The sequence below is a fragment of the Saimiri boliviensis genome, chromosome 8, assembly GCF_048565385.1.
Source record: "Saimiri boliviensis isolate mSaiBol1 chromosome 8, mSaiBol1.pri, whole genome shotgun sequence".
NCBI lineage: Eukaryota > Metazoa > Chordata > Mammalia > Primates > Cebidae > Saimiri > Saimiri boliviensis.
Window position 1 is genome coordinate 2,070,874 of NC_133456.1, and position 22,108 is coordinate 2,092,981.

General features: G+C 41.4%; 1 protein-coding gene and 1 long non-coding RNA gene across 4 annotated transcripts in view; one reads left to right on the forward strand and one right to left on the reverse strand.

Annotated features, from left to right (window-relative positions):
• Positions 1 to 21,407, reverse strand: part of LOC141585313 (uncharacterized) — a 103,664-nt gene extending 82,257 nt beyond the window's left edge. Inside the window, exons 1-3 of one of the 2 annotated variants that reach the window (XR_012518695.1) lie at positions 21,149 to 21,407; positions 20,906 to 21,060; positions 18,580 to 18,696 (exon numbers count right to left, since the gene is read on the reverse strand). This is a non-coding gene — a long non-coding RNA (uncharacterized LOC141585313). Of the gene's footprint in view, positions 1 to 18,579; positions 18,697 to 20,905; positions 21,061 to 21,144 lie in introns of both variants that reach the window. The other variant, XR_012518696.1, reaches the window with a different exon arrangement.
• A 115-nt stretch (positions 21,408 to 21,522) lies between these two features.
• The window catches only part of TBC1D23 (TBC1 domain family member 23), a 68,039-nt gene continuing 67,453 nt past the window's right edge, over positions 21,523 to 22,108 (forward strand). For both annotated transcript variants that reach the window (XM_003943537.3, XM_003943536.3), the window contains exon 1: positions 21,523 to 21,749. In XM_003943537.3, coding sequence (XP_003943586.1) covers positions 21,697 to 21,749 — 53 coding nt within the window. In that variant the 5' untranslated portion in view covers positions 21,523 to 21,696. The remainder of the gene's footprint in view (positions 21,750 to 22,108) is intronic.

The following is a 22,108-nucleotide window of genomic DNA, read 5'->3' on the forward strand; positions in this document are numbered from 1 at the left end:
CACATCAACAGATTCAACCCACCATGGATCGAAAGCATTTCAAAAAATAAAAAACAGCAATATGGCTGGGTGTGTTGGCTCACGCCTGTAATCCTTGCACTTTGGGAGGCCAAAAAGGGTGGATCACTTGAGGCCAAGAGTTTGAGACCAGCCTGGCCAACATGATGAAACCCTGTCTCTACTAAAATTACAAAATTAGCTGGGTGGAGTGGTGCATGCCTGTAATCCCAGTTACTTGGGAGGCTGAAACACAAGAATCACTTGAACCCAGGATGTGGAGGTTGTAGTGCGTCGAGATTGTGTTACTGTACTCCAGCTTGGACAACAGAGTGAGACTCTGTCTCAAAACAACAACAATACAACAAAAAATAATGCAAATAAAATAATATAGTATAGAAACTAAATAGCATTTACATTTTATCAGGCATTATAAGTCATCTAGAGATGATCTGAAGTATGTGCGTAGGTTATATGCAAATATTACACCATTTTACATAGGGAATTGAGCATCTGCAGATTTTGGTATCCACGGGAGGTCCTGGAACCAATCTCCCGTGGATACCGAGGAACAATTGTATTTCCTAATGAAAAATTCTTTGGAGTAGAATTTCTGGATCAAAGAGTGTCACGCATTCTTGTGGTTCTTGCTACATGTTGTACTTATTGTTCTTCAAGAGAACTGTGCCAAAGAAATAGCTTTAAAAAAAATGAGGCTTTGAGGAAATTCTGAAGTTCATTTACTATTCAACTAATACTTGTTCAGCACCTACTATGAGCCGGGCACTATATTCACCCACACCTGCCACACAGGGAGTAAGGAGAGTCTAAATCCAAACCCATAGGAGTGATCTGTCTCTAAGAAGAAGACTACATGTCCAGAGATGTTAAGTTCTGTGTAAAAGTCATTATGGATGATCGTGAGTGGGGCAATGGTCTTCAAAAAAATTTTTTTAGAGAAAGGCTCTCAGACTGTTGCCCAGGCTAAAGGGCAGTGGTGTGTTCATAGATCACTGCAATCTCAAACTCCTGGGCTCAAGCTATCCTCCCGCTTCAGCATCCTGAGGATCTAGGAGTATACTCGTGTGCCACCCTGTCTGGCTAACCTTTTAAATTTTTTGTAAAGATGGGGTCTCACTATGTTGTCTCAAGCAATCCTCCTGCCCCACCCTCCCAAATTGCTAGGATTACAGGCATGAGCCACTCCACCTGGCCAGGCCAATAGTCTTGATGTAGGTCTAGGAATTGTCAACTTTCCTAAAATGATTTCAGCATTTTTTGGTTATCCAGGTGATTTCTTTTCATTCAAAAACTTTTTTCAAATTAACTATACAGACACAATCTGAATTGCAATCTGAGTCATCACCACCCACCAACGAATTTCTTTATTTTCCTGAGCTTCAGCTTGCTCATCTCTGAATGGGAATGACTGCCAAGCACTCAGCTCAGGGCCTCTGAGGGGATCAAAGGTGATGAATAAGGGAACAAGGAGACTAGTTACTTAAGAGTCATGAGAAGGTTTTGAAGAGCCAATGTGGTGAACATAATGGAAAGTTAAAACACTGAAAAAGATAATTTGTTAAACTGTAGAGCATGATATGAATGTAAGATATTATAATCAAGAGAGGTACTGCAAGAGTCAGTTCTTTTTTTTAATATAAATACGGTATGAAATTATAACTATGGAATATAAAGCTAGGTTTTGAAATTCTGTTTCTACCTTTACAAGAAGAAATAAAGAATAATAATTTCTGAAAATGCCTCTTCCTTTAACAAGAGATTAAAACAAGAGACTTAAGAATCTCTTGGTATATTATGACCACTTTATTAAATATGGAGATAGGATGATGAGTTAAGAAAAACGAATAAATTTACATAGACTTGCTAACATCCCTCCAGATTTGAGTTTCATAAACAAGAGTTTATCATGTGAGGCATGAATTAACAGGGCATGTGAACTGTACTTAGGTTTTAACATTGGCTAAACATTTTTAGAGTTAGAGTCATAGTTCTTTCTGTCCATGAGTGAACAACTTTTGAGATCATTTAGTTCAATTCCCTTGTTTTACATACTGTTTTGGTTTCATTGCTTGAGCAGAAACTTTTAATATATGCTTCCATTTGGTTACTACCAATATCTTTAAAAGACATGTTTGTTTAGTTCTCCTTCACTATATTTTGTCTATTTTTGAAAGGTATATAAATAGGGAAAGCACTAGAACTATTAGGGAGTGGTCCAGCTTGCTTATGAATACACTTCATCATGTAATCAATCACAGGACTTAAAAATAGTTGGCATTTACATGGAAAGGTTCATAAAATGCTTCATGAATGAAGGCCTCATTTATTTCTAAAATGCATTTATGGTTATTGGGTTCCATCATAAGTGGTTGTGGGAATGGAAATTCTGGAATCTCAACTCTATTATTTTTCAATTTTCAACACATGTTTTATACATACACCTACTGTTAGGAACTATGAGTTGTCTTTTCTTTCTGATGTTTGCCACTTCATTACACTATTAACAAATGGTTTCAGTTGACTAAAAGCCAAATTCTAGTAGACAGGAAGATTAAGCACTTGATTATAATTTTCTGTTAAATGGCATTTTATTTAACTCATGCTTTATCCTTTTGTCACTAGTGTTAACATATGCAAATATTACCTAATCTTGTTCTTCTGGTAAGAAATAGAAGGCATACAGAATTCACATGGTTCCTAAGTGATACCCAAACATAGTACTATTTACTTTATATATTTTTTTTCCTTTTTTTGAGACAGCATACTGCTCTGTCACCCAGGCTAGAGTGCAGTGGTGTGATCACAGCTTACTGCAGCCTTGATCTCGTGGGCTCAAGCAATCCTCCCACCTCAGTCTTCCATGTAACTGGGACTACAGGCATGCACCACCATGCCTGGATAATTTTTTGTAGAGACAGGATTTTGCCATGTTGCCCAGGCTTGTCTTGAACTCCTGGGCTCAAGCAATCCACCATCTGCCTTGACCTCCCAAAGTGTTGGGATTATAGGCATAAACCACTGCACCTGGCCCACAGTAGTATTCAATAAGTTGTCAGTGACCTCAAACCAAAGTAGGAGAATAATTAATGACAACCCAATGTTTGAAGAGGAAACAAAATTACTGAACTATCTAATTGTCTTTCCTATGATATTAGATATACTCTTTAGAAGTAAATAAAGCAAGTGACAACTATTTCTGTCCCTATTTTGATTAAGTATGGCATAGTTTCTTCCCATTCAGCTTTGATCACTAAATTGTTATAAGACCTTGGGTAGCTGGCGACACTTAATTCAGACAGAGCCACAATGCACAGCACCAAGTGTACAAGCCTTAGAATTGAAGAGACCTGGGCCTCCGTTTTGATATTGCCCCTTCACTGTTGGTTCTGTCACTTATTTGATCCCTCATTTAATTTTTATCACATCATCTGATGCATCATCTATGAGTCAGGTGTCAGGCATTGTCTGGGAAGTAGATACAGAAAGCTATAGAAATGAATCAGACACGTTATTTTCCCTTAAGGAAGTTATATTTGGTGGTAGACATAGTCAAGCAACAGATAAACCTATAAAATAGAACTATTAAAACCCACAAAATGAGAGTCGTGAAGATTAAGGATTAAGTGAGATGAGGCCAGGCGCAGTGGCTCATGCTTGCAATCCCAGCACTTTGGGAGACCGAGGTGGATGGACTGCCTGAGCTCAAGAGTTTGAGACCACCCTGGGCAACAAGGCATAACCCCATCTCGACTAAAATACAAAAAATTAGCCAGGCATGGTGGCAGGCACCTGTAGTCCCAGTTACTCAGGAGGCTGAGGCACCAGCATCGCTGGAGCCTGGGAGGCGGAAGTTGCAGTGAGCCGAGATTGCGTCACTGCACTCCAGGTTGCGCTACAGAGTGACACTGTTCAAAAAAAAAAAAAAAAAAAGAATTAATGAGATGACATATGTAAAAATTTTGACACTGTATCTAGCCTGCAATATACATGCAACACATTTCTTTTTTAAAAAAATCAAGTAACAATGTTTTCAGTGGTAAATAAGTTAATGTCACTGTGGTGGGGATTGAACAAGTTAAGTTATGGCTCAATCCTCAATAGTTACCATTCAAAAGTTGGAGGGAGAAGAGTGGAAGCAGTTGTTTTAAGTATTTAGATATTTTCAGCACAGACGGCGTGGGATACACGTCAATGATCTACAAGTTAAGTGCCATGTAACTGGAATAGGGAGACAATAAGAACTGGATAAAAAAGATTGCAACGGTAAAAGACTTGAGGAAACTGGTAGTTATGGAGGTGTAGTTTACCCTTCAGAAGATTTACATACATTTCTCCAGTACAGCTTACTCATGCAAATTTCAGAGGAAAGAAGGCAGGCTGTGGGATAACCCAGAATTAGAAATTGCTCTGACAGACATGAGAAACTTTCAAAAGATTAAGAGGAGAAAGAGGGGAAAGATTAAGACTGCCAAACCCTGAGTCCAAACTGCAGAACCTTGCCAGAGAGGCAAGAGAAATCAGAAGAAGGTAGCAAGCTGTCGGGAGAAAGAGGGACAGATGAATGAGGTCACAGAGGGAGGAAGGAGTGCATTCAGTGCTCAGAGGGAAAATGAACAGTAACAAAGGGCAGAAATTTGTACAGAAAAAGGCAACTCATGATCTTGAGATGTAATTTATAAATGTCTTAAGTGGCCCTAAGCAGAGTCATAGTAGTGGCCAGCAGTGGAAAACATAAGATGTGCCAATCAGGCTCCCCTTTTCAAGAAAGGATTTACTACCCAGCTTTGAGAAGTGTAGTTAACGGACAGATTCCAGCTGTTAGCTCCTTAAAAACCTGCTCTGCTTTGGAGCTGATGTCGTACTCTTAGTGGGGTGACCCAGGAAATAACTGGACAAGGCAGTGGCACAAGGAGCTACCCATTCCCATTCACTGTGGATTCCTGAAACTGTCCACCTCTGCAGAGGTGCTCCCTACTGGTCTGGCACAGAAAGCATTGTACTCTGACGACTTCGCTGCTCAGTCCTGCCTATTTTTCTTTTCTGTTACAGGTGTAAATCTCCCCAAACACCTCTGGTACTCCTAATTCTATCTCACCATCTGCTTCCCAAAGAATCCGCCTGTAGAATTTTAAGTCCTGTCACATACATTATTGTATTAGTTCGTTTTCATACTGCTATAAAGAACTACTTGAAAGTGGGCAATTTATAAAGGAGAGAGGTTTAATTGACTCATAGTTCCACAGACTGTATTTGAGGCATGGCTGGGAAGGCCTCAGGATACTTAGAATTACAGTGAAAGGTGAAGGGGAAGCAAGGCACCTTCTTCGCCAGGTGACAGGAGAGAGAGAGACAGAGAGAGAGAGAGAGAAAGGTGAAGTGCTACACTCTTAAACCGTCACATCTCATGAGAACTCACTCACTATCATGAGAACAGCATGGGGGAAATCTGCTCCCATTGTCCAATCACCTCCCCCGACACGTGGAGATTAAAATTCCCCATGAGATTTGGGTGGGGACACAGCCAAATCATACCACGTTGCCCAAGGCCCTCCCAAATCTCATGTCCTTCTCATATTTCCAAACACAATCATGCCTTCCCAACATTCTCCAAAGTCTTAACTCATTCCAGCATTAACTCAAAAATCCAAGTCCAAAGTCTCATCTAAGACAAGGCAAGTTCCCTTTTGCCTATGAGCCTGTAAAATCAAAAACAAGCTAGTTACTTCCAAGATACTACTGGGATACAGGCATTGGATAAATGCTCCCATTCCAAATGGGAGAAATTGACCAAAACAAAGGGGCTAGAGGGCCCGTGCAAGTCCAACAGGGCAATCCTTAAATCTTAAAGCTCCAAAATAATCTCCTCTGACTCTAAGTGTCATATCCAGGGGATGCTAATGCAAGACGTGGGATCCCCAGGCCTTGGGCAGCTCTGCCTCCATGGCTCTGCAGGATACAGTTCCAATTTCAGGTCGTCTTTTCTGTGAATGCATATGAGTGTACATTTTTATTAAAAAAAAAAACAAAAAACAGGTTGGGCCAGGTGCAGTGGCTCATGCCTGTAATTCAGCACTTTGGGAGGCCGAGGCGGGTGGATCATGAGGTCAGGATTTCAAGACCAGCCTGGCCAACATGGTGAAACCCTGTCTCTACAAAAATACAAAAAATTAGCCGGGCATAATGGTGGGTGCCTGTAATCCCAGCTACTCGGGAGGCTGCAGCAGGAGAATTGCTTGAACCCGGGAGGCAGAGGCTGCAGTGAGCTGAGATGGTGTCATTGCACTCCAGTCTAGGCAGCAGAGCAAGACTCGGTCTCAAAAAAAAGAAATTATTTGTATCCCACTCTCATTTTAAGAGTTCCTTTTGTGGACGTCTAGAACAATTTTAATAAAGTTAGTAAGAATCTTTCGGGTGTTCCTTTGCTACCAGTGGATCAGACCAGAGTCAAGTACCTTCCAGATCCAAGGGAAAAACAACGATTCCCTTTTCAAATCACAATGGCTATTTTATCATAATCAAGGCAATTTACAAATAACTGTTTCTTTGTTAAAACCTGCTGATCACTTATTTTCCTTTCCTTTCCTTTTCTTTTTTCTTTTGAAATAATAATTCACAAAACAAATTCATAGTCCTTTTTTTTTTTTTTTTTTTTTTGAGACAGAGTTTCGCTCTTTTCACCCATGCTGGAGTGCAGTGGTGCGATCTCGGCTCACTGCAACCTCCACCTCCCAGGTTCAAGCGATTCTCCTGCCTCAGCCTCCTGAGTAGCTGGGATTACAATCACCCACCATTATGCCTGGCTAATTTTTTGTATTTTTGTAGACACAGGATTTCACCATGTTGGCCAGGCTGGTCTTGAAATCCTGACCTCATGATCCACCCGCCTCAGCCTCCCAAGGTGTTGGGATTACAGGCATGAGCCAGCATGCCCAGCCAAATTCATAGTCTTTAAATAAAATTTGAAAAATATGGAAAGAATAAAAATGACAATGAACATCACTTAAAACATCCCTGCTGTTAGTATTTTGGCTTTAGATCTTTCTATTCTTTTACCTGTCTATATACATAAATAGGTATATTCATTCCTTTACCCTAACCTTAACACCACACCATGCCCCTAGCTCTGAAAGTTGTAATTATAATTCAACCCAGGAAATTTATGCAACGCAAAGGCCCCTATATTGACAGGTAATGAAGGCAGTCTTCATTAAAAGTCGACCTCTTACTCCCAAAATGAATTGGCAATATGAAATTTGTTAAATTTCTTCTTGGATCTTACAGAATTAGACCCCAAACTTAGTTCTTCCATGTTTATTTTTGTTGATAAATCCTTAGGAGCAACTTCTGTGGCCCTTAATGGAAGGAAAAGCATCTGACAGATAAATTGGATGACTTTTGCCAACAAAAGACAGGGCCATCTTTGAGTATTGGATCATGGAGGCTCCCAATTCCTCTACCTGTGATTTGAAATCAGAAGCTAGATCGAGCAGGACTGGATTTCTGAAATGAACCTGAACAAGAATAAACCTCCCTAGCAATGTCAGACACTAGGACAAACCAGGTTTGGGGGTTTGGGGAGAAAGTCTTTAACCAAGAACCATGTCTGACTAACCCCACCCAGTGGTGGGAAACATCCCAGGGCAGAATCTCATTTGCTTGAAGTCCAGTGTTGGGATAGTGAATCTTTCTTCTCTTAAAAGGTACTGATGCAGTGGCATGTGACTGGCAGAGTTTAGTGTTTGCTAGGATAACACCTCGTGTTTACGTCACACAAATGAGTATGTCTGGACAATGTCACAAATGTACCTAAGCCACAAAAATAGTTTCCTACACAATCTTTTAAAATTTGAGATGGTAGAAGGATAGAAATGTAACAGCAGAAGTACGTAATTCTTGAAAGCAGGTGTAAAATACAACAGGTATCCTCAGATTTAGAAGCTATTCTTTATAAAAGGGCTCCTGAACAGTCTTCCTAAAACTGCATCATTTTCCAAGCTGCCCCTGACAGATCTCGGGGTAGTTTGAGGGGCAGAAGGAGCTTGCGCCACTGGCTCCCCACTGGAGTTACGTGAGCGCCACCTAGCGGCACTTGTCAAAGCTGAAGGGGGCCCAGATGACCAACTAGCTCAATTTACATCATCTGAGGAAACTGAGGCCCCAATATCAGAGGTAACATAAACCGGGCCACACATCTACCTGGCTAGAGGCTGAACTAAGACTAGGAATCAGGCATCCTGCTTCATGGTCCCCTCAACTGGAGATAATCTCTGGAGTTTGGGAGTCAGGAGTCCTACCTACTGGACTGTACCAGAAAATAAACCTTCCAAGGCCTCAGGTGACCCAGGCATTAAACGCGTAAGATAGTATTTGTTTCAAGTATTTGAGATAGATGGGTGTCAGAGAACGGAATCTAAAAGTTGGTAGAGGTGCCCACAGACATGGGGTCTGCTTTCCTCCACCATGAGTGACTGCCCCTGAAGCAGGTGTACAAGTCATCACATTATCTCCTACAACCAAGTGCTCTGGTCCAAAGTCATCAACCTTAATTCAGAGGCAATGCATCAGCTATAGCCTTTTTAGAGCCTTCTGCAGGTCTGACATCATCTTAGAGATCAGTTGTAATAAAAGTAGCATTGGAACCAGTCCAGTTTTGATTTCCAGGAGTCTGCTGTTCCACAGTTCTCCAGTCCGAGTTTCTACTTCAAGATTAGTCTAGACCAGTGGTCCTCAATGCTGCCTGCACATCAGCACTGCCTAAGAGACTTTGAAAACTTACCTGTGCTTGTGTCTGACTTAGACCAGCACAGTCAGAATTCCTGGGGGTGAGGTTCCCACATCATTTTATGTGTGTGTGTGTTTTTAAGCTCCTTGGATTGTTCTGATGCTAAGAGGATTGAAAAGCACAGTGCTGGGTTGTGCTTGTGCTGAGAAAGAGGATGAAGAGATACATGTAGGCAAGGTGGGAGGTAGATAAGACCATTCCCTCTAAACACTGGAACAGAACTTGGTCTCTACTCAAGTGCTCAATAAATGATTCATGAAAGAAATGTGTCCAATGTGAGATGGTATGATGAGAATGAGAGAGTTCACAATCTACTCATGATTTGAGGATTCTTTACAGCCTCACATAAGAAACATACAAAGAACCACAAGTAAACTTAAAAGTAGGCGTAGTAGGTAAAGATGTCCATATAGATCAAGAAGAAATGTTTTCAAACTTGAACACGATTCAAGTCTACACTACCCTCTGCTTTCCTTCTCCTTTCCCTTTTTAAATATCTTGATTTCCCCATTCAACACACACGTCATACATCTACAGACACGTATGATAAAGGGAACTGCTATACCTTCCAAAAGTCTTTGCTGTAGTTCTCTGAGGGAGAGACAACTGAGCTGAGCCCTGAAGTAAGAGTAGGAGCTAACGAGATGCTATGTGTACACATGTTGGGGTCCAAGGGTGTGCAGGGCTGGGTGATCTTTTAAGACAGAAGAGACAGCAAAGGCCATGTGTTGGGAAAGAAAATGGCCTATTCAAGGAACACAGAGACCAGTCTAAAAGAAATAAGAACATGGTGCGGAAAGGGACTAGAATCTCCAGGGCAGCCTTGTCCGTTTGTTTTCATATACAGGCCTACCATGTACCACTCCCTCTCACAACTAAGCCTGTCACGTTTTTCTTCCTTGCTTTGACCTGCAATTATTATTTTACCTTTAGTATCAGTGACTAACCTCTTTAAGAAAATCTCTAAGTGGTTTTTCTAAAATTCCAAATTGTTTTCTTTTCTTTCCATTTTTTTTTTTTTTTTTTTTTTGAGACAAGGTTTCACTCTGTTGCCCAGGCTGGAATGCAGATGTACAATCTTGGCTCACTGCAACCTCTGCCTCCCAGGCTCAAGCAACCCTTCTGCCTCAGCCTCCCAAGTAGCTGGGACAACAGGTGCATGCTACCGTGCCCAGCTAATTTTTGTATTTCTTTGTAGAGATAGGGTTTCTTTATGTCACCCACACTGGTCTCAAACTCCTGGAGAACTCCTCAAACTCAAGAACTCCTCGAACTCAAGAGATCCACCCACCTCGGCCTCCCAGAGTGTGGGGCTGACAGGTGCGAGCCACTGGGCCTCGTCAAAACTTTTTTTTTTTTTTTTGAGGGACAGAGTCTTGCTCTGTTGCCCAGGATGGAGTGCAGGGTGTGACCGCAGCTCACTGCAATCTCTGCCTCCTAGGTTCAAGCAATTCTCCTGCCTCAGCTTCCCAAGTAGCTGGGACTATTGGCATGTACCACCATTTCCAGCTAATTTTTGTATTTTTTTTTTTTTTGGTAGAGATGGGGTTTCACTATATGTTGGCCAGGCTGATCTTGAACTCCTGACCTCAGGTGATCTGCCCACCTTGGCCTCGCAAAGTGCTGAGATTACAGGCATGAGCCACTGCACCCAGGCTCAACAAACTTTTATTCATATTACAAATGTAATACACACTCATTGGAAAAAAATTCTAACAATTTATAGACATATAAGGGAAAGTCCTCCCTAAATCCTACTCACTAAAAAACGACCACAGTTAACAATTCTACATATATTATTTTATATCTTTCTATTTGTATGTTCAAATATCATCTCAATTTTTTTGGGAAAAAAAGTGATAATAATTGAGAGTGTTCTGTAACTTGATTTTATAACTTAATGTATCATAAACATATTTCTGTGTTAGTATCCACAGTGTTACCTCATTCTATTTTAGCATCAGCATGGTATTTCACCATACGGATGAACCATTCAATGATGGACCTCGTTGCATTACAACCCAAACAAAACATCAGTGAGCATCCTTGTATATATTCTTACTCAATGTGCAAATATTTCTGTAAGTTCTTGGAAAAGCGTGTTTCAAAAGGTATGCATATTTTAATTGTTTAAGTATTTCCAAATTTCCATCTAAAAGTGTTACATCACTTGATCACCATAAACAGCATATGAGAGTGCCTATTGTCATTTTCTGTCTCTGACTGGCAATGTCTCATCTCGCATAAATAATCAAAATCAAAATGTACCATAATTTGCATCCTTAGACCCAATCCATGTTCTGGGCTACAACCCTGTTTCCAACTTTATTTTCATTATGTTTCTATATGCTTGTTTTCTCCACTAGATATGAGATTTTGGGACCAGATTATACCTTTGCATTTCCAAAACCTGGCATCATACCTGATATACAACAGTAATTTGCTGTAGGAATAAATGATTGAATGGATTACACACACACACACACACACACACACACACGCACGCATATGTAAGTACAAACCTTATAGAACATATACTATGTGCCAGACATTGTTCTAAATACTTCTACTAACTCATTTCATCCTCTCGACAATCCTGTAAATTACCAATGAATGAATAAAAAGTCAAGGAACAAAAAATTCAAGTAAATCAAATGGCAATGGTATATTTAAGGGGCAGCAGCAGCAAATGGCAGGAAAGAATAATTGTTTGGGAGAGAGCGTTACAGAGAAAATGATGCTCACAGCTTGTGGCTAGAAGCAACCAGCTGAGGGACTTAGTAGAATGAAACAAAGCAGAGGAAATAGTTTTAAAAAAGACATAAAGTCAGAGAGCAGCAGGGCATATTTGAAGCCTTGAATACAGAATGACTGAAGTATATGTCATAAAGAAAGATGGGGACCAGGCACTGTGGCTCACACCTATAATCCCAGCACTTTGGGAGGCTGAGGCAGGCGGATCACAAGGTCAGGAGTTTGAGACCAGCCCGGCCTATGTGGTGAACCCTGTCTCTACTGAAAAAAAAAAAAAAAAAAAAAAAAAAAAATTAGCTGGGCGTGGTGGTGCGCACCTATAATCCCAGCTACTGGGGAGGCTGAGGCAGGAGAATCACTTGAACCCAAAAAGTGGACACTGCAGTGAGCTGAGACCATGCCACTGCACTCCAGCCTCGGTGACAGAGCAAGACTCTGTGTCAAAAAAAAAAGATGGGAAAGTACTTAATGAGACAGATTATGAGAATATTGTATCAGTGATAAGAAATTTGGATATTCTTTCAGGGAGTGGTGAGTCATTAAAGAAATTTAGGTAGATTTTCATTTTAGAAAATGTGTAGGCCGGGCGCGGTGGCTCATGCCTGTAATCCCAGCATTTTGGGAGGCCGAGGTGGGTGGATCACGAGGTCAAGAGATCGAGACCATCCTGGTCAACATGGTGAAACCCCGTCTCTACTAAAAATACAAAAAATTAGCTGGGCATGGTGGCGCGTGCCTGTAATCCCAGCTACTCGGGAGGCTGAGGCAGGAGAATTGCCTGAACCCAGGAGGCGGAGGTTGCGGTGAGCCGAGATCACGCCATTGCACTCCAGCCTGGGTAACAAGAGTGAAACTCCGTCTCAAAAAAAAAAAGAAAAGAGAAAAAGAAAATGTGCAACAAGGGGCACAAATTCAAATACCTTGAAGAACCTAGCAAGTAACAAATGTGTAAATTGGGGTCTGGCTTGAATAATGGGGAGTCTTGGGGGAAACACAATGAAAAGTTTGTAAAGACATTAAAGTTATGAAATACAACAACAAAATAAAAACTGCTAGGTAAACTCAGCCTGAGGGTTGCCGGTTTGAACCTCTGGCGTAGAGGAAGTGCTGACTGCATGGGGAAGAGTGGAAAGAAGTAGAGACGAATTAAGGAACCCCTTCATGTAAAACATAACTAGGACAAAAATGAGAAAATCTGCAGAAGAAGGGAACAAGAAGCCAACTTGAAAAATATTTAGGAAGGTAAAAAAATCACAGGCCACAATGACTGATGGAAAGGATGATTAAGAAGACTTAAGTCCCAGAGAGAGATCCAAGATGGCTGATTACTAGCAGCTCAGGATTGTAGCTCCCCCTGAAAGCGCAGAGAACGAGAGGATGCCACACTTTCAGACAAATTTTTGTTGCTCATGGACCAGGAGATTCCCAGCGGAGGAGCCCCACGGGTCGCCACCACGACTCTTGTGGCCGGTGAGGTGCTTTTGCCGCCGCCCCGGCACGGCGGTTCTTGGTGCAGAGTAAACGGGACTGGGTCCCCTTTTGGTAGACGTTTGGAGCTCTGGGAAGGCAGAGTCGCCTATTCAGCTGATTGAGAAAGGGACTCAAGAGGGAAGCCAGACCGGAGATTCCCAGGCAGAAAAGCACCACGAATCTTAAGGCTGCTGTTTCGGCCGGGTGGGTTGCTCAGATTCCGGGGCTGGGAATCAACAAGTTGGACGTCCACTCAGAGACCTAATTTGAAAGTTGGTAATTACAAAGACAACAGGTGGATAAATTTACAATGATGGGAAGAAAGCAGCGTAAAACGGCTGAGAATACCCAAAATCAGAATGCCTCTCACTCTACAGGGCATCACAGTTCCTCATCAACAAGGCAACAAGGCCTGATGGAGAACAAGTGCGTTCCATTCACAGATTTAGGCTTCTGAAGGTGGATAATAAGAAACTTCTGTGGGTTAAAAGAACACGTTCTAGCCCAATGTAAAGAAACTAAGAACCTTGAGAAAAGGTTTGATGAAATCCTAATGAGAATAGACAATCTAGAGAGAAATATAACTGAATTAATGGAACTGAAGAATACAATACAAGAACTCCGTGAAGTATGCACAGGTTTTAACAGTCAAATTGATCAAGCAGAAGAAAGGGTATCAGAGGTTGAAGACCAACTTAATGAAATGAAACGAGAAGACAAGATTAGAGAAGAAAGAGTAAAAAGGAATGAGCAAAGTCTCCAAGAAATATGGGACTATGTGAAAAGACCTAATTTACATCTGATAGGTATACCTGAATGTCACGAAGAGAATGAATCCAAGCTGGAAAATATTCTTCAGGATATTATTCAGGAAAGCTTTCCTAACTTCGTAAGGCAGGAAAATACTCAACTTCAGGTAATACAGAGAACACCACAAAGATATTCCTCAAGTAGAGCAACTCCAAGAAACATAATCGTTAAGATTCACTAGGGTTGAAATAAAGGAAAAAATTCTAAGGGCAGCTAGAGAGAAAGGTCAGGTTACCCATAAAGGGAAGCCTATCAGACTCACAGCAGATCTCTCAGCTGAAACCCTACAAACTAGAAAGTGGAGGTCAATATTCAATATCCTCAAAGAAAATAATTTTCAACCCAGAATCTCATATCCAGCCAAATTAAGCTTCATAAATGAAGGAAAAATAAAATTTTTCACGAACGAGTAAGCACTCAAGAGATTTCATCACCACCAGGCCTGCTTTACAAGAGCTTCTGAAAGAAGCACTATACACAGAAAGAACAACCAGTATCAGTTTTCCCAAAAACTTACCATAAGGTAACGAGTATCTCCATAATGAAGAATCTATATCAACTAATGGGCAAAATAACTAGCTAGCCTTAAACAACAATATTAAACTCACAAGTATCAATATTAATCCTAAATTTAAATGGATTAAATGCCCCAATCAAAGACACAGACAGGCAAATTGAATAAAAAGTCAAAACCTATCGGTTAGCTGTATCCACATCCATCTCATAAGCAAGGACACATGAAGACTCAAAGGGTTGGTGGAAGACTTACCAATCAAATGGAGAGAAAAAGAAAAAAAACAAGAGTTGTAACTTTCGTCTCTGACAAAATAGACTTTAATAGTAACAAAGACTAAAAGAAACAAAGAAGGACATTACATAATGGTAAAAGGATCAATGCAACAACAGGAGTCAATGATCATAAATATACATACACCCAATATAGGAACACCCAGATACATAAGACAAGTTCTTAATGACTTATAGAGAGACTTGGACTCCCGCACAATAATAGCAGGAGACTTTGACACCACATTGTTAATATTCGATGGATCAACAAGATAGAAAATTAACAGGGATATCTAGGACTTGAACTCAGACCTGGAACAAGTAAACTCAGTGAATATTTATAGAATTCTTCACCCCAGGTCCACAGAACATACATTTTTCTCAGTATCACATTACACCTATTTTGAAAGTGACCACAAAATTTGGAAGTAAATCACTCTTCGGCATTTGCATAGCACTTCACAGACTTAAATGAAATATTGGTTGGCTGTTTGTTATCTTCTTCCCATATTCCTTCCTGTCTCTGCTGTTAAGCACAATTATTGGCATAAAAAAAGAGGTTTTTTTTTTTTTGAAACAGAGTGTCGCTCTTGTTACCCAGGCTGGAGTGCAATGGCGCGATCTCGGCTCACCGCAACCTCCGCCTCCTGGGTTCAAGCAATTCTCCTGCCTCAGCCTCCTGAGTAGCTGGGACTACAGGCACGTGCCACCATGCCCAGCTAATTTTTTTTGTATTTTTAGTAGAGACGGGGTTTCACCATGTTGACCAGGATGGTCTCGATCTCTCGACCTCGTGATCCACCCGCCTCGGCCTCCCAAAGTGCTGGGATGACAGGCTTGAGCCACCGCGCCCGGCCAAAAGAGGTTTTTAATACCTATTTTTAGACTGCATTCCAGCCTGGGCAATAGAGCAAGGCTCCTTTCTCTCTCCCCCTTTCTCTTTCTCTTTCTTTAAAAAAAAAAAAAAAAAAAAAAAAAAAAAAAAAAGACGACAACGACTAAGTCCCAAGTTTCTGGCTAGATGACTAGAGATAAGATGAAAAATTTCAGCTCTATAGAAACGGCAGGTAGAGGTGCACATAGTCTTTGAAATTTAACAAAATAAAAAGAAATGAAGAAAATTAACAAAAAGAAATGGCAGGTAGACATTGGCAGGTAGGCAGACATAATAAATTTAGTTTTCAAATGTTGAGTTTACAATGTCTGTCATCCAAGTGCAAGCTCCCAGTGGATGGCTGGATTTATACATGCAGAGTGCAAAAAAAAGACCATTCTTTCTTTTCTTTTGAATATCCTTCTAAACTGAAGGTAGACAAACAGGCTGCAGATAAATGGGCTTTGTCTCTGCTGATGATTATCACAGAATGCTCTGAATATATCAATAATTTTTGAAATAATAATTTATGGTAACATTATTGTCGTAGCAACAATGGGTTGGAAATGGAGATATAGGAGTTACCAGATTATAGGTAAGAAGTAACAACAGAGAATTTATTATTGTCCAGAAAAAAAGTGTGAGCAAAATTATACAGAATAAATTCTTTAAACTTTTGGATGCTTTTATATCTGTAGTCATTTTTATGTTCATGATATGCTAAAAATTCTTTTTATTTACTTTTGTATTTTTCGTATGCAAATTTGAGATGTGAAAATAACAGTGACAAGCTGAAAATTTTAGCTTGGGTATGAGGGAAATCAGCTTGTAAATAACATATTTGGAGAAACTGTAACACATACCTATATTTTTAACACACATTGTTAAAAGCATGTATCATGTAATTCCATCCAATTATCTTAGATGACTCCTTGCTAATGATTTTATTTGGCAAGACATACATACGCCAAAAAGGAAGGATGAATACAACTATATGAGGCAAACAGAGATAAATTATACATCAAGAATAGCACTGTCATTGTCTAAAGGGTACGATTTTCAGATTGTGCCTCTGTGTGTGTGTGTGTCCTTAGAGCTGTTAGTTCATGAAAAAGCAAGAAGTTAAGTTTTAAAAACTAAGGCTAGTTCCAGCTAATATATTATTTAATGTCCCTATTTCCAAGCAGGAATTACTCAACCCCCCAAAAAAATCTTTTGCCTGGAACACTTGGGAACAAAATTGGAATGAGCAAAGGGTTAAACAGACTCCTACATTAAAGTGCAAACATCCCAAACCTAAGAATTGGTCAATCCCTATCCAAATGTTTACTTTGGGTCTGCCTATTTAGAGTCAACTTCAATTAGTGAAGACAACTACTAGAAAGATAAGGGAGAAACAGAGTTTCCAACTCTCTTTTCCTAAATATCAGTTTGCTCAACATTTTAAAACATATTAAAAGCAGATGTTGAAATTGCTGCCAACTGTTCACTTGTCATCTGTGAATGGGAATTAACTTGGTTTTGTTCAACATTCAATTAAATGTTAAGCTTCGGTAGTTTAAAGAGTCTGGGAATGCAGGTCCTGATGGGATTTTAAAATGACAAATAACTGAAGTAATTTTGAAAACATTTGTCCTTGTAAGATAAAAAGGGAAATTGTTGGGAAAGTTTAGAATTCTGAAACTCTCACACAATAGCTGTAGAAACAAAAAATCACCATTTTGTTATTTAACAAGAACTCTTAGGCACTATCTATACGTTCAGTCCTGCACTTGGTGCGGCAGAGGCTACAGAGGAACTTAAAAGCAGCTGTCATTCTCAGAGTTAAAGAATACAAGATGCCATATGATTCAGTGCCCAGATAAGAGTGCGTGTTGATGATCCTAAACTAGGTCAGAGGTGACAGAATGTAAGAAGGGCTGAGATGATATGAGCAGGAATCTCAGGCGCAAGTTTCACTGGACAGTGAAGAATGTGCAGGATTTAGTATGACTTCATGGGGCAGCCAGCCTCTGAGATGACCCCCAGTGATTCTTGCCTTTGGACATTCAAGCTTTGGTTCCTTCCCACATTGAACGAAGCTGACCAATAAGATGTTGCAGAAATTATGACTTCTGAGGGTAGGTAATAAACAAATGTTATAGCTTCAATCTTGGTCTCTGCTGAACACTTACTCTGTGAGAAGCCAGCCACCATGTCAAGAGGATGTTCAAACAGCCCATGGAGAGGCTCATTTGGGGAGGTTCCGAGGCTTCCTGCTAACAGCCAACACCAACTCATCAGGCATGTCAGTGAGCCACCATGGAACTAGATCCTCCAGTCCCACTGACGCCTTTAGATGACTGCATGACTGCAATCCTGGCCAGTATCTGGCCTCTGACCTCAAGAGACCCTAAGCCAGAATATCTAGCTAAGCTGCTTCTAATTTCCTGATGCACAGAAACTGTGACTTAAGTGTTTACTGCTTTAAGACATTTGAGTTTTGGGGTAATTTGTTGGGCAGCAGCAGATTAACACATCTTATTAGGTCTTTGTTTTTACCTAAGAATGCACAAAAGTCAAGAATATGTTGCAAGAATATGGAATAAATGATCAAGAGCTATAATCATTTCTCCATCTCTTTTTAACACATGCTAAAATAATATTACCATGAAAACGGAAGTAAACTCTACTCTCATAACAACTGTGACCATGCAGAGGAGTTCATAATCCTTACCTGTCTCTGATCCCAACCAGCCATTTTTGTATAGGTGAATAGCTTAATCCATGACAAAAGTATTTCAAAAAAGTCCCTAGTTCATTTTACAAACATTTATGGAGATTCTACTATGTGTCATAGGCATGGTGGAAATTAAGCACATGTAATACAGTATAAATTACATAATTACATGGCACAGAACACCAAACAACAGATGAAAAATCTTTTTATGTTCTCTACAATTTCATTTAAAACCAAGACATTTTAATTTTCCCTTTATAAGAAATCACTTTGATTTTATCTACGGATAACATGAAATAGTACCACACCTTCCCATTTGGATGTGGGAATTGCAATTGGATGCATAAATGCAGGCAGGGGGCATACCTCACATGGATGATGTAGACTGGAATGCCCCTTTCTTGGAGATAAATCTTGGAATGGCTGTATTGTGTACAGATCCAGTGATCACCACTGTAGCATCACCTTAGCACAGCACCAGGCCTATGAGAGAAAGAGATTCTAACTCCTCTGCTTCAGAGGGATATGAAGAAATACAAAAGATGGAACACCTAGTATCGTTGATGAAATCTTACAATTAGGAGAGAAAAATTGTTTAAAAAATTCAAGCAGATGATTTCACTATTTAATCTTCTCTAGTTCTAGTTCTTGAAGAGTATTTTTTTTTTTTTTTTTTGAGACAGTCTTGCTCTGTCGCCCAGGCTGGAGTGCAGTGGTACAATCTCGGCTCACTGCAACCTCCGCCTCCTGGGTTCAAGTGATTCTCCCACCTCAGCCTCCTGAGTAGCTGGGACTACAGGCATGTGCCACCACGCCCAGCTAATTTTTGTATTTTTAGTAGAGATGGGGTTTCATCATGTTGGTCAGGCTGGTCTCGATCTCCTGATCCACCTACCTCAGCCTCCCAAAGTGCTGGGAGTACATGTGTGAGCCACTGTGCCCAGCCTTTTGTTCTGTTTTAAGCAGAGGTCCATTATTATAATTTAACAAATTTTACTTGAGGGATTAAGACCCTGTCTCAGAAAAATAAAAATAATAAAAATAATAAAATAAAAAATAAAAATAAAGAAAATAAAATAAATAAATAAAATAAAGAAAAATAAAAATAATAAAAAATAATAAAGAAAGAGGAGTCAAAGGCCTTCAAGTTCCAAGTACTACTTGACCTCACAGGTAGATTTCTAGAATTATCACTGGAGGAAAAAGGATGTTACCATGATCTTGAATATCATTAACACGGAGCGAATACTCAGTAGAACTTACAACAGGCTGATGAATAAAGAACAACTAGGCCAGATGTGGTGGCTCACATTTGACCCAGCACTTTGGGAGGCCAAGGTGGGTGCATCACCTGAGGTTAGGAGTTCAAGACCAGCCTGGCCAACATGGAAAAATCCCATCTCTACTAAAAATATAAAAATTAGCCAGGCATGGTGGGACACGCTTGTAGTCCCAGCTACTCAGGGGGCTGAGATGGGAGAATCACTTGAACCCGGGAGGCATAGGCTGCAGTGAGCCAAGATCATGCCACTGTACTCCAGCCTAGGTGACAGAGTGAGACTCTGCCTCAAAAAAAAAAAAAGGACAAAAGATCCAAATCCCCCCAAAAATAGTTTCAGTTGAAATCTTTGAAATCTTGTCCCCAGTGGGTTACACATCATTAAGATATTGACCCTATCTAGAACTGGCTCGCTAATTTGTGAGGCCTAGTGTAAAATGAAAACCAGTGACTCCTTGTTCCCAAATTAGTAAGCATTTAAAGATGGCAACACCAGAGCATTAAATCAAGCACAGAGTTCTTCTAAGCATGTGGTCTCCTAGTATCGCATAGACTACATGCCCGTGAAGATGGCTCTCGCTCTATTAAAGAACACAGAAGTCAGAGCTTTCAACTTACACAGAGTAAAGAACGGTTTAGAAATGTCAAGTGACATATTTTTAATGGGAAAATATTTTTACCAGAGACTATAAAGCAATTGCTGATTTAATTATACTCAAATGAATCACAGTTGAGGACTAGAATCTTAACTAGTGAACAACTGCTTCTCATATCCATGATTGAATAGTTTTTAAAACCATTTTCTGAAAAGTTTCTTAAAATCTACTGGCAGCAATTGAAGGGACCCAGGGGAGGTCCTGAATACTAGGATGGTAATGTGACCTAGATTCACGTCTTTTATTCTTTTTGATAGAGGGCATCTAAAGTCACATTCTATGTTAAAAGAAATGTTCCCCAACGAAGGACTGAACATCACAGAGATTTGGGGCTTGGAAGTGGGCGCACTACCATGCATATCTGTATTATTTCCCTTTGGGGAAGAGAGTGAACATGTTTTTGGTTGTAAATGAGATAGCTGTGCTATGTTTTGTGTTTAATAAAATCGTTTTAAAAAAATATGAAACATTTTAGATACCGAAGCATATACTCTATAAAGAATATTGGCCACCGCTGGGCCCTTAAGAAATAAAATATTAAAAATTTAATGGAAACGCCTCCCTTTCCCTGAATGTAACTGCCATTCCGATTTTTCTAGGTATCATTCCCCTGCATTTTAAGCTCATATGCATCTATCCCTCATATACTGTCTTTTAAACACGAAATAGAAATGACACCATACTTCACCGACCCGCCTGCCATCTGTTTTGGTCATTTAACAGCGCGTTTTTCAGAGGTCCCCATGTCGTTACATACCGTTCTCCTTCATCACCGCTGTTCTCAGGGTCTGCAAAAGCGCTTCCTTAGGTCCCGAGCGCCTGCCCAGGTGGAGTGAAGGGTAAGTGGAACGGGAAGAGGGTTTTGGCGGCTCTCCTTGCCTGGAATTCCAAATTCGGGCCTGACCCTCCAGGCTGTCAGAAAGACATGCTTGCGTTAGGAGGCTAGAACGCATCTCCTTTCCTACTCAGCCTGACCGACAACTTTTAAATACTTACACACAAAGTCCGCGGGCCTCACACACAGGGTGGTCCGCCCTGGCATCCCATTCTTTTTTCAAACTGAATCGCTACAGCAGGACATGACTGAACTGCGCACCCACGTGCACCTTCCCCGTGTCAACTCCCATTTCCCCTCCTTTCTCCACCACTTAGGACTCTAAATTCCAACTTCGGTCATTCCGACGCCAAGCTGGAAGGAAGACGCTCCCGGGACGCCAAAAAGCGACGCTCCGAGGACGGCTCCCGCCGAGCCCCGCCCCCCCGCGCCGCCCGCTGAGCCCCGCCCACCCCGCGCCGCCCGCGGCATTCTGGGACCTGTAGTCTTCCGAGGCGCCGCTGCCTCCACCGAGTCTCCTCCCGCAAGACGCTGCCTTTCGCCCTCGGGACGCCGTGACGTTGCGTTCCTCCCGTCCCTGGCCACCTCCCTCTTTCTTCCCTTCTTGGGAAGCTCAGTGCCGGACTTCCGAAGACCTTTTACGACATTGGGTCTTGGAGCCGGTCTCGGCGCCGGGTCCACTTTTCGGCAAAGTGACGTGGACGTCAACAGCAATGGCGGAGGGAGAAGAGGTCCTGCCACTGCCAACGTCGAGCGGCGACGTCTGGTGAGTGAAAACCGGGGCCGATTCCCAGTGCCCCTTTATTTTTGCTTCTCACCATCTTGCCGGTCCCCGAGGCGCCGTCTGGCGTCGGCATGGAACCGAGGGGCTGGTCCTGGGCGAAGTCCGACGCCCTGCCCCGCCCCCTCTGCCTGCGGGTGCCCCCAGCCTGCCTGGTTCCGCCCGAGGGGCCGGGGCGGGACTCCCCGAGAGACGGGGGTCATCCAGGTGCCGGGCCTCGGAACGGTCCCCCCGTGTCGTCCACCAGTCTCCAAAGTGTGCCGGAGAGGGGGGCTTCAGGGCTGGCTTTGGCCGGAGTCCCTGCTGTGGGAGCTGGAGTAGCCTGAAGACGGAAGTTTGTTGGA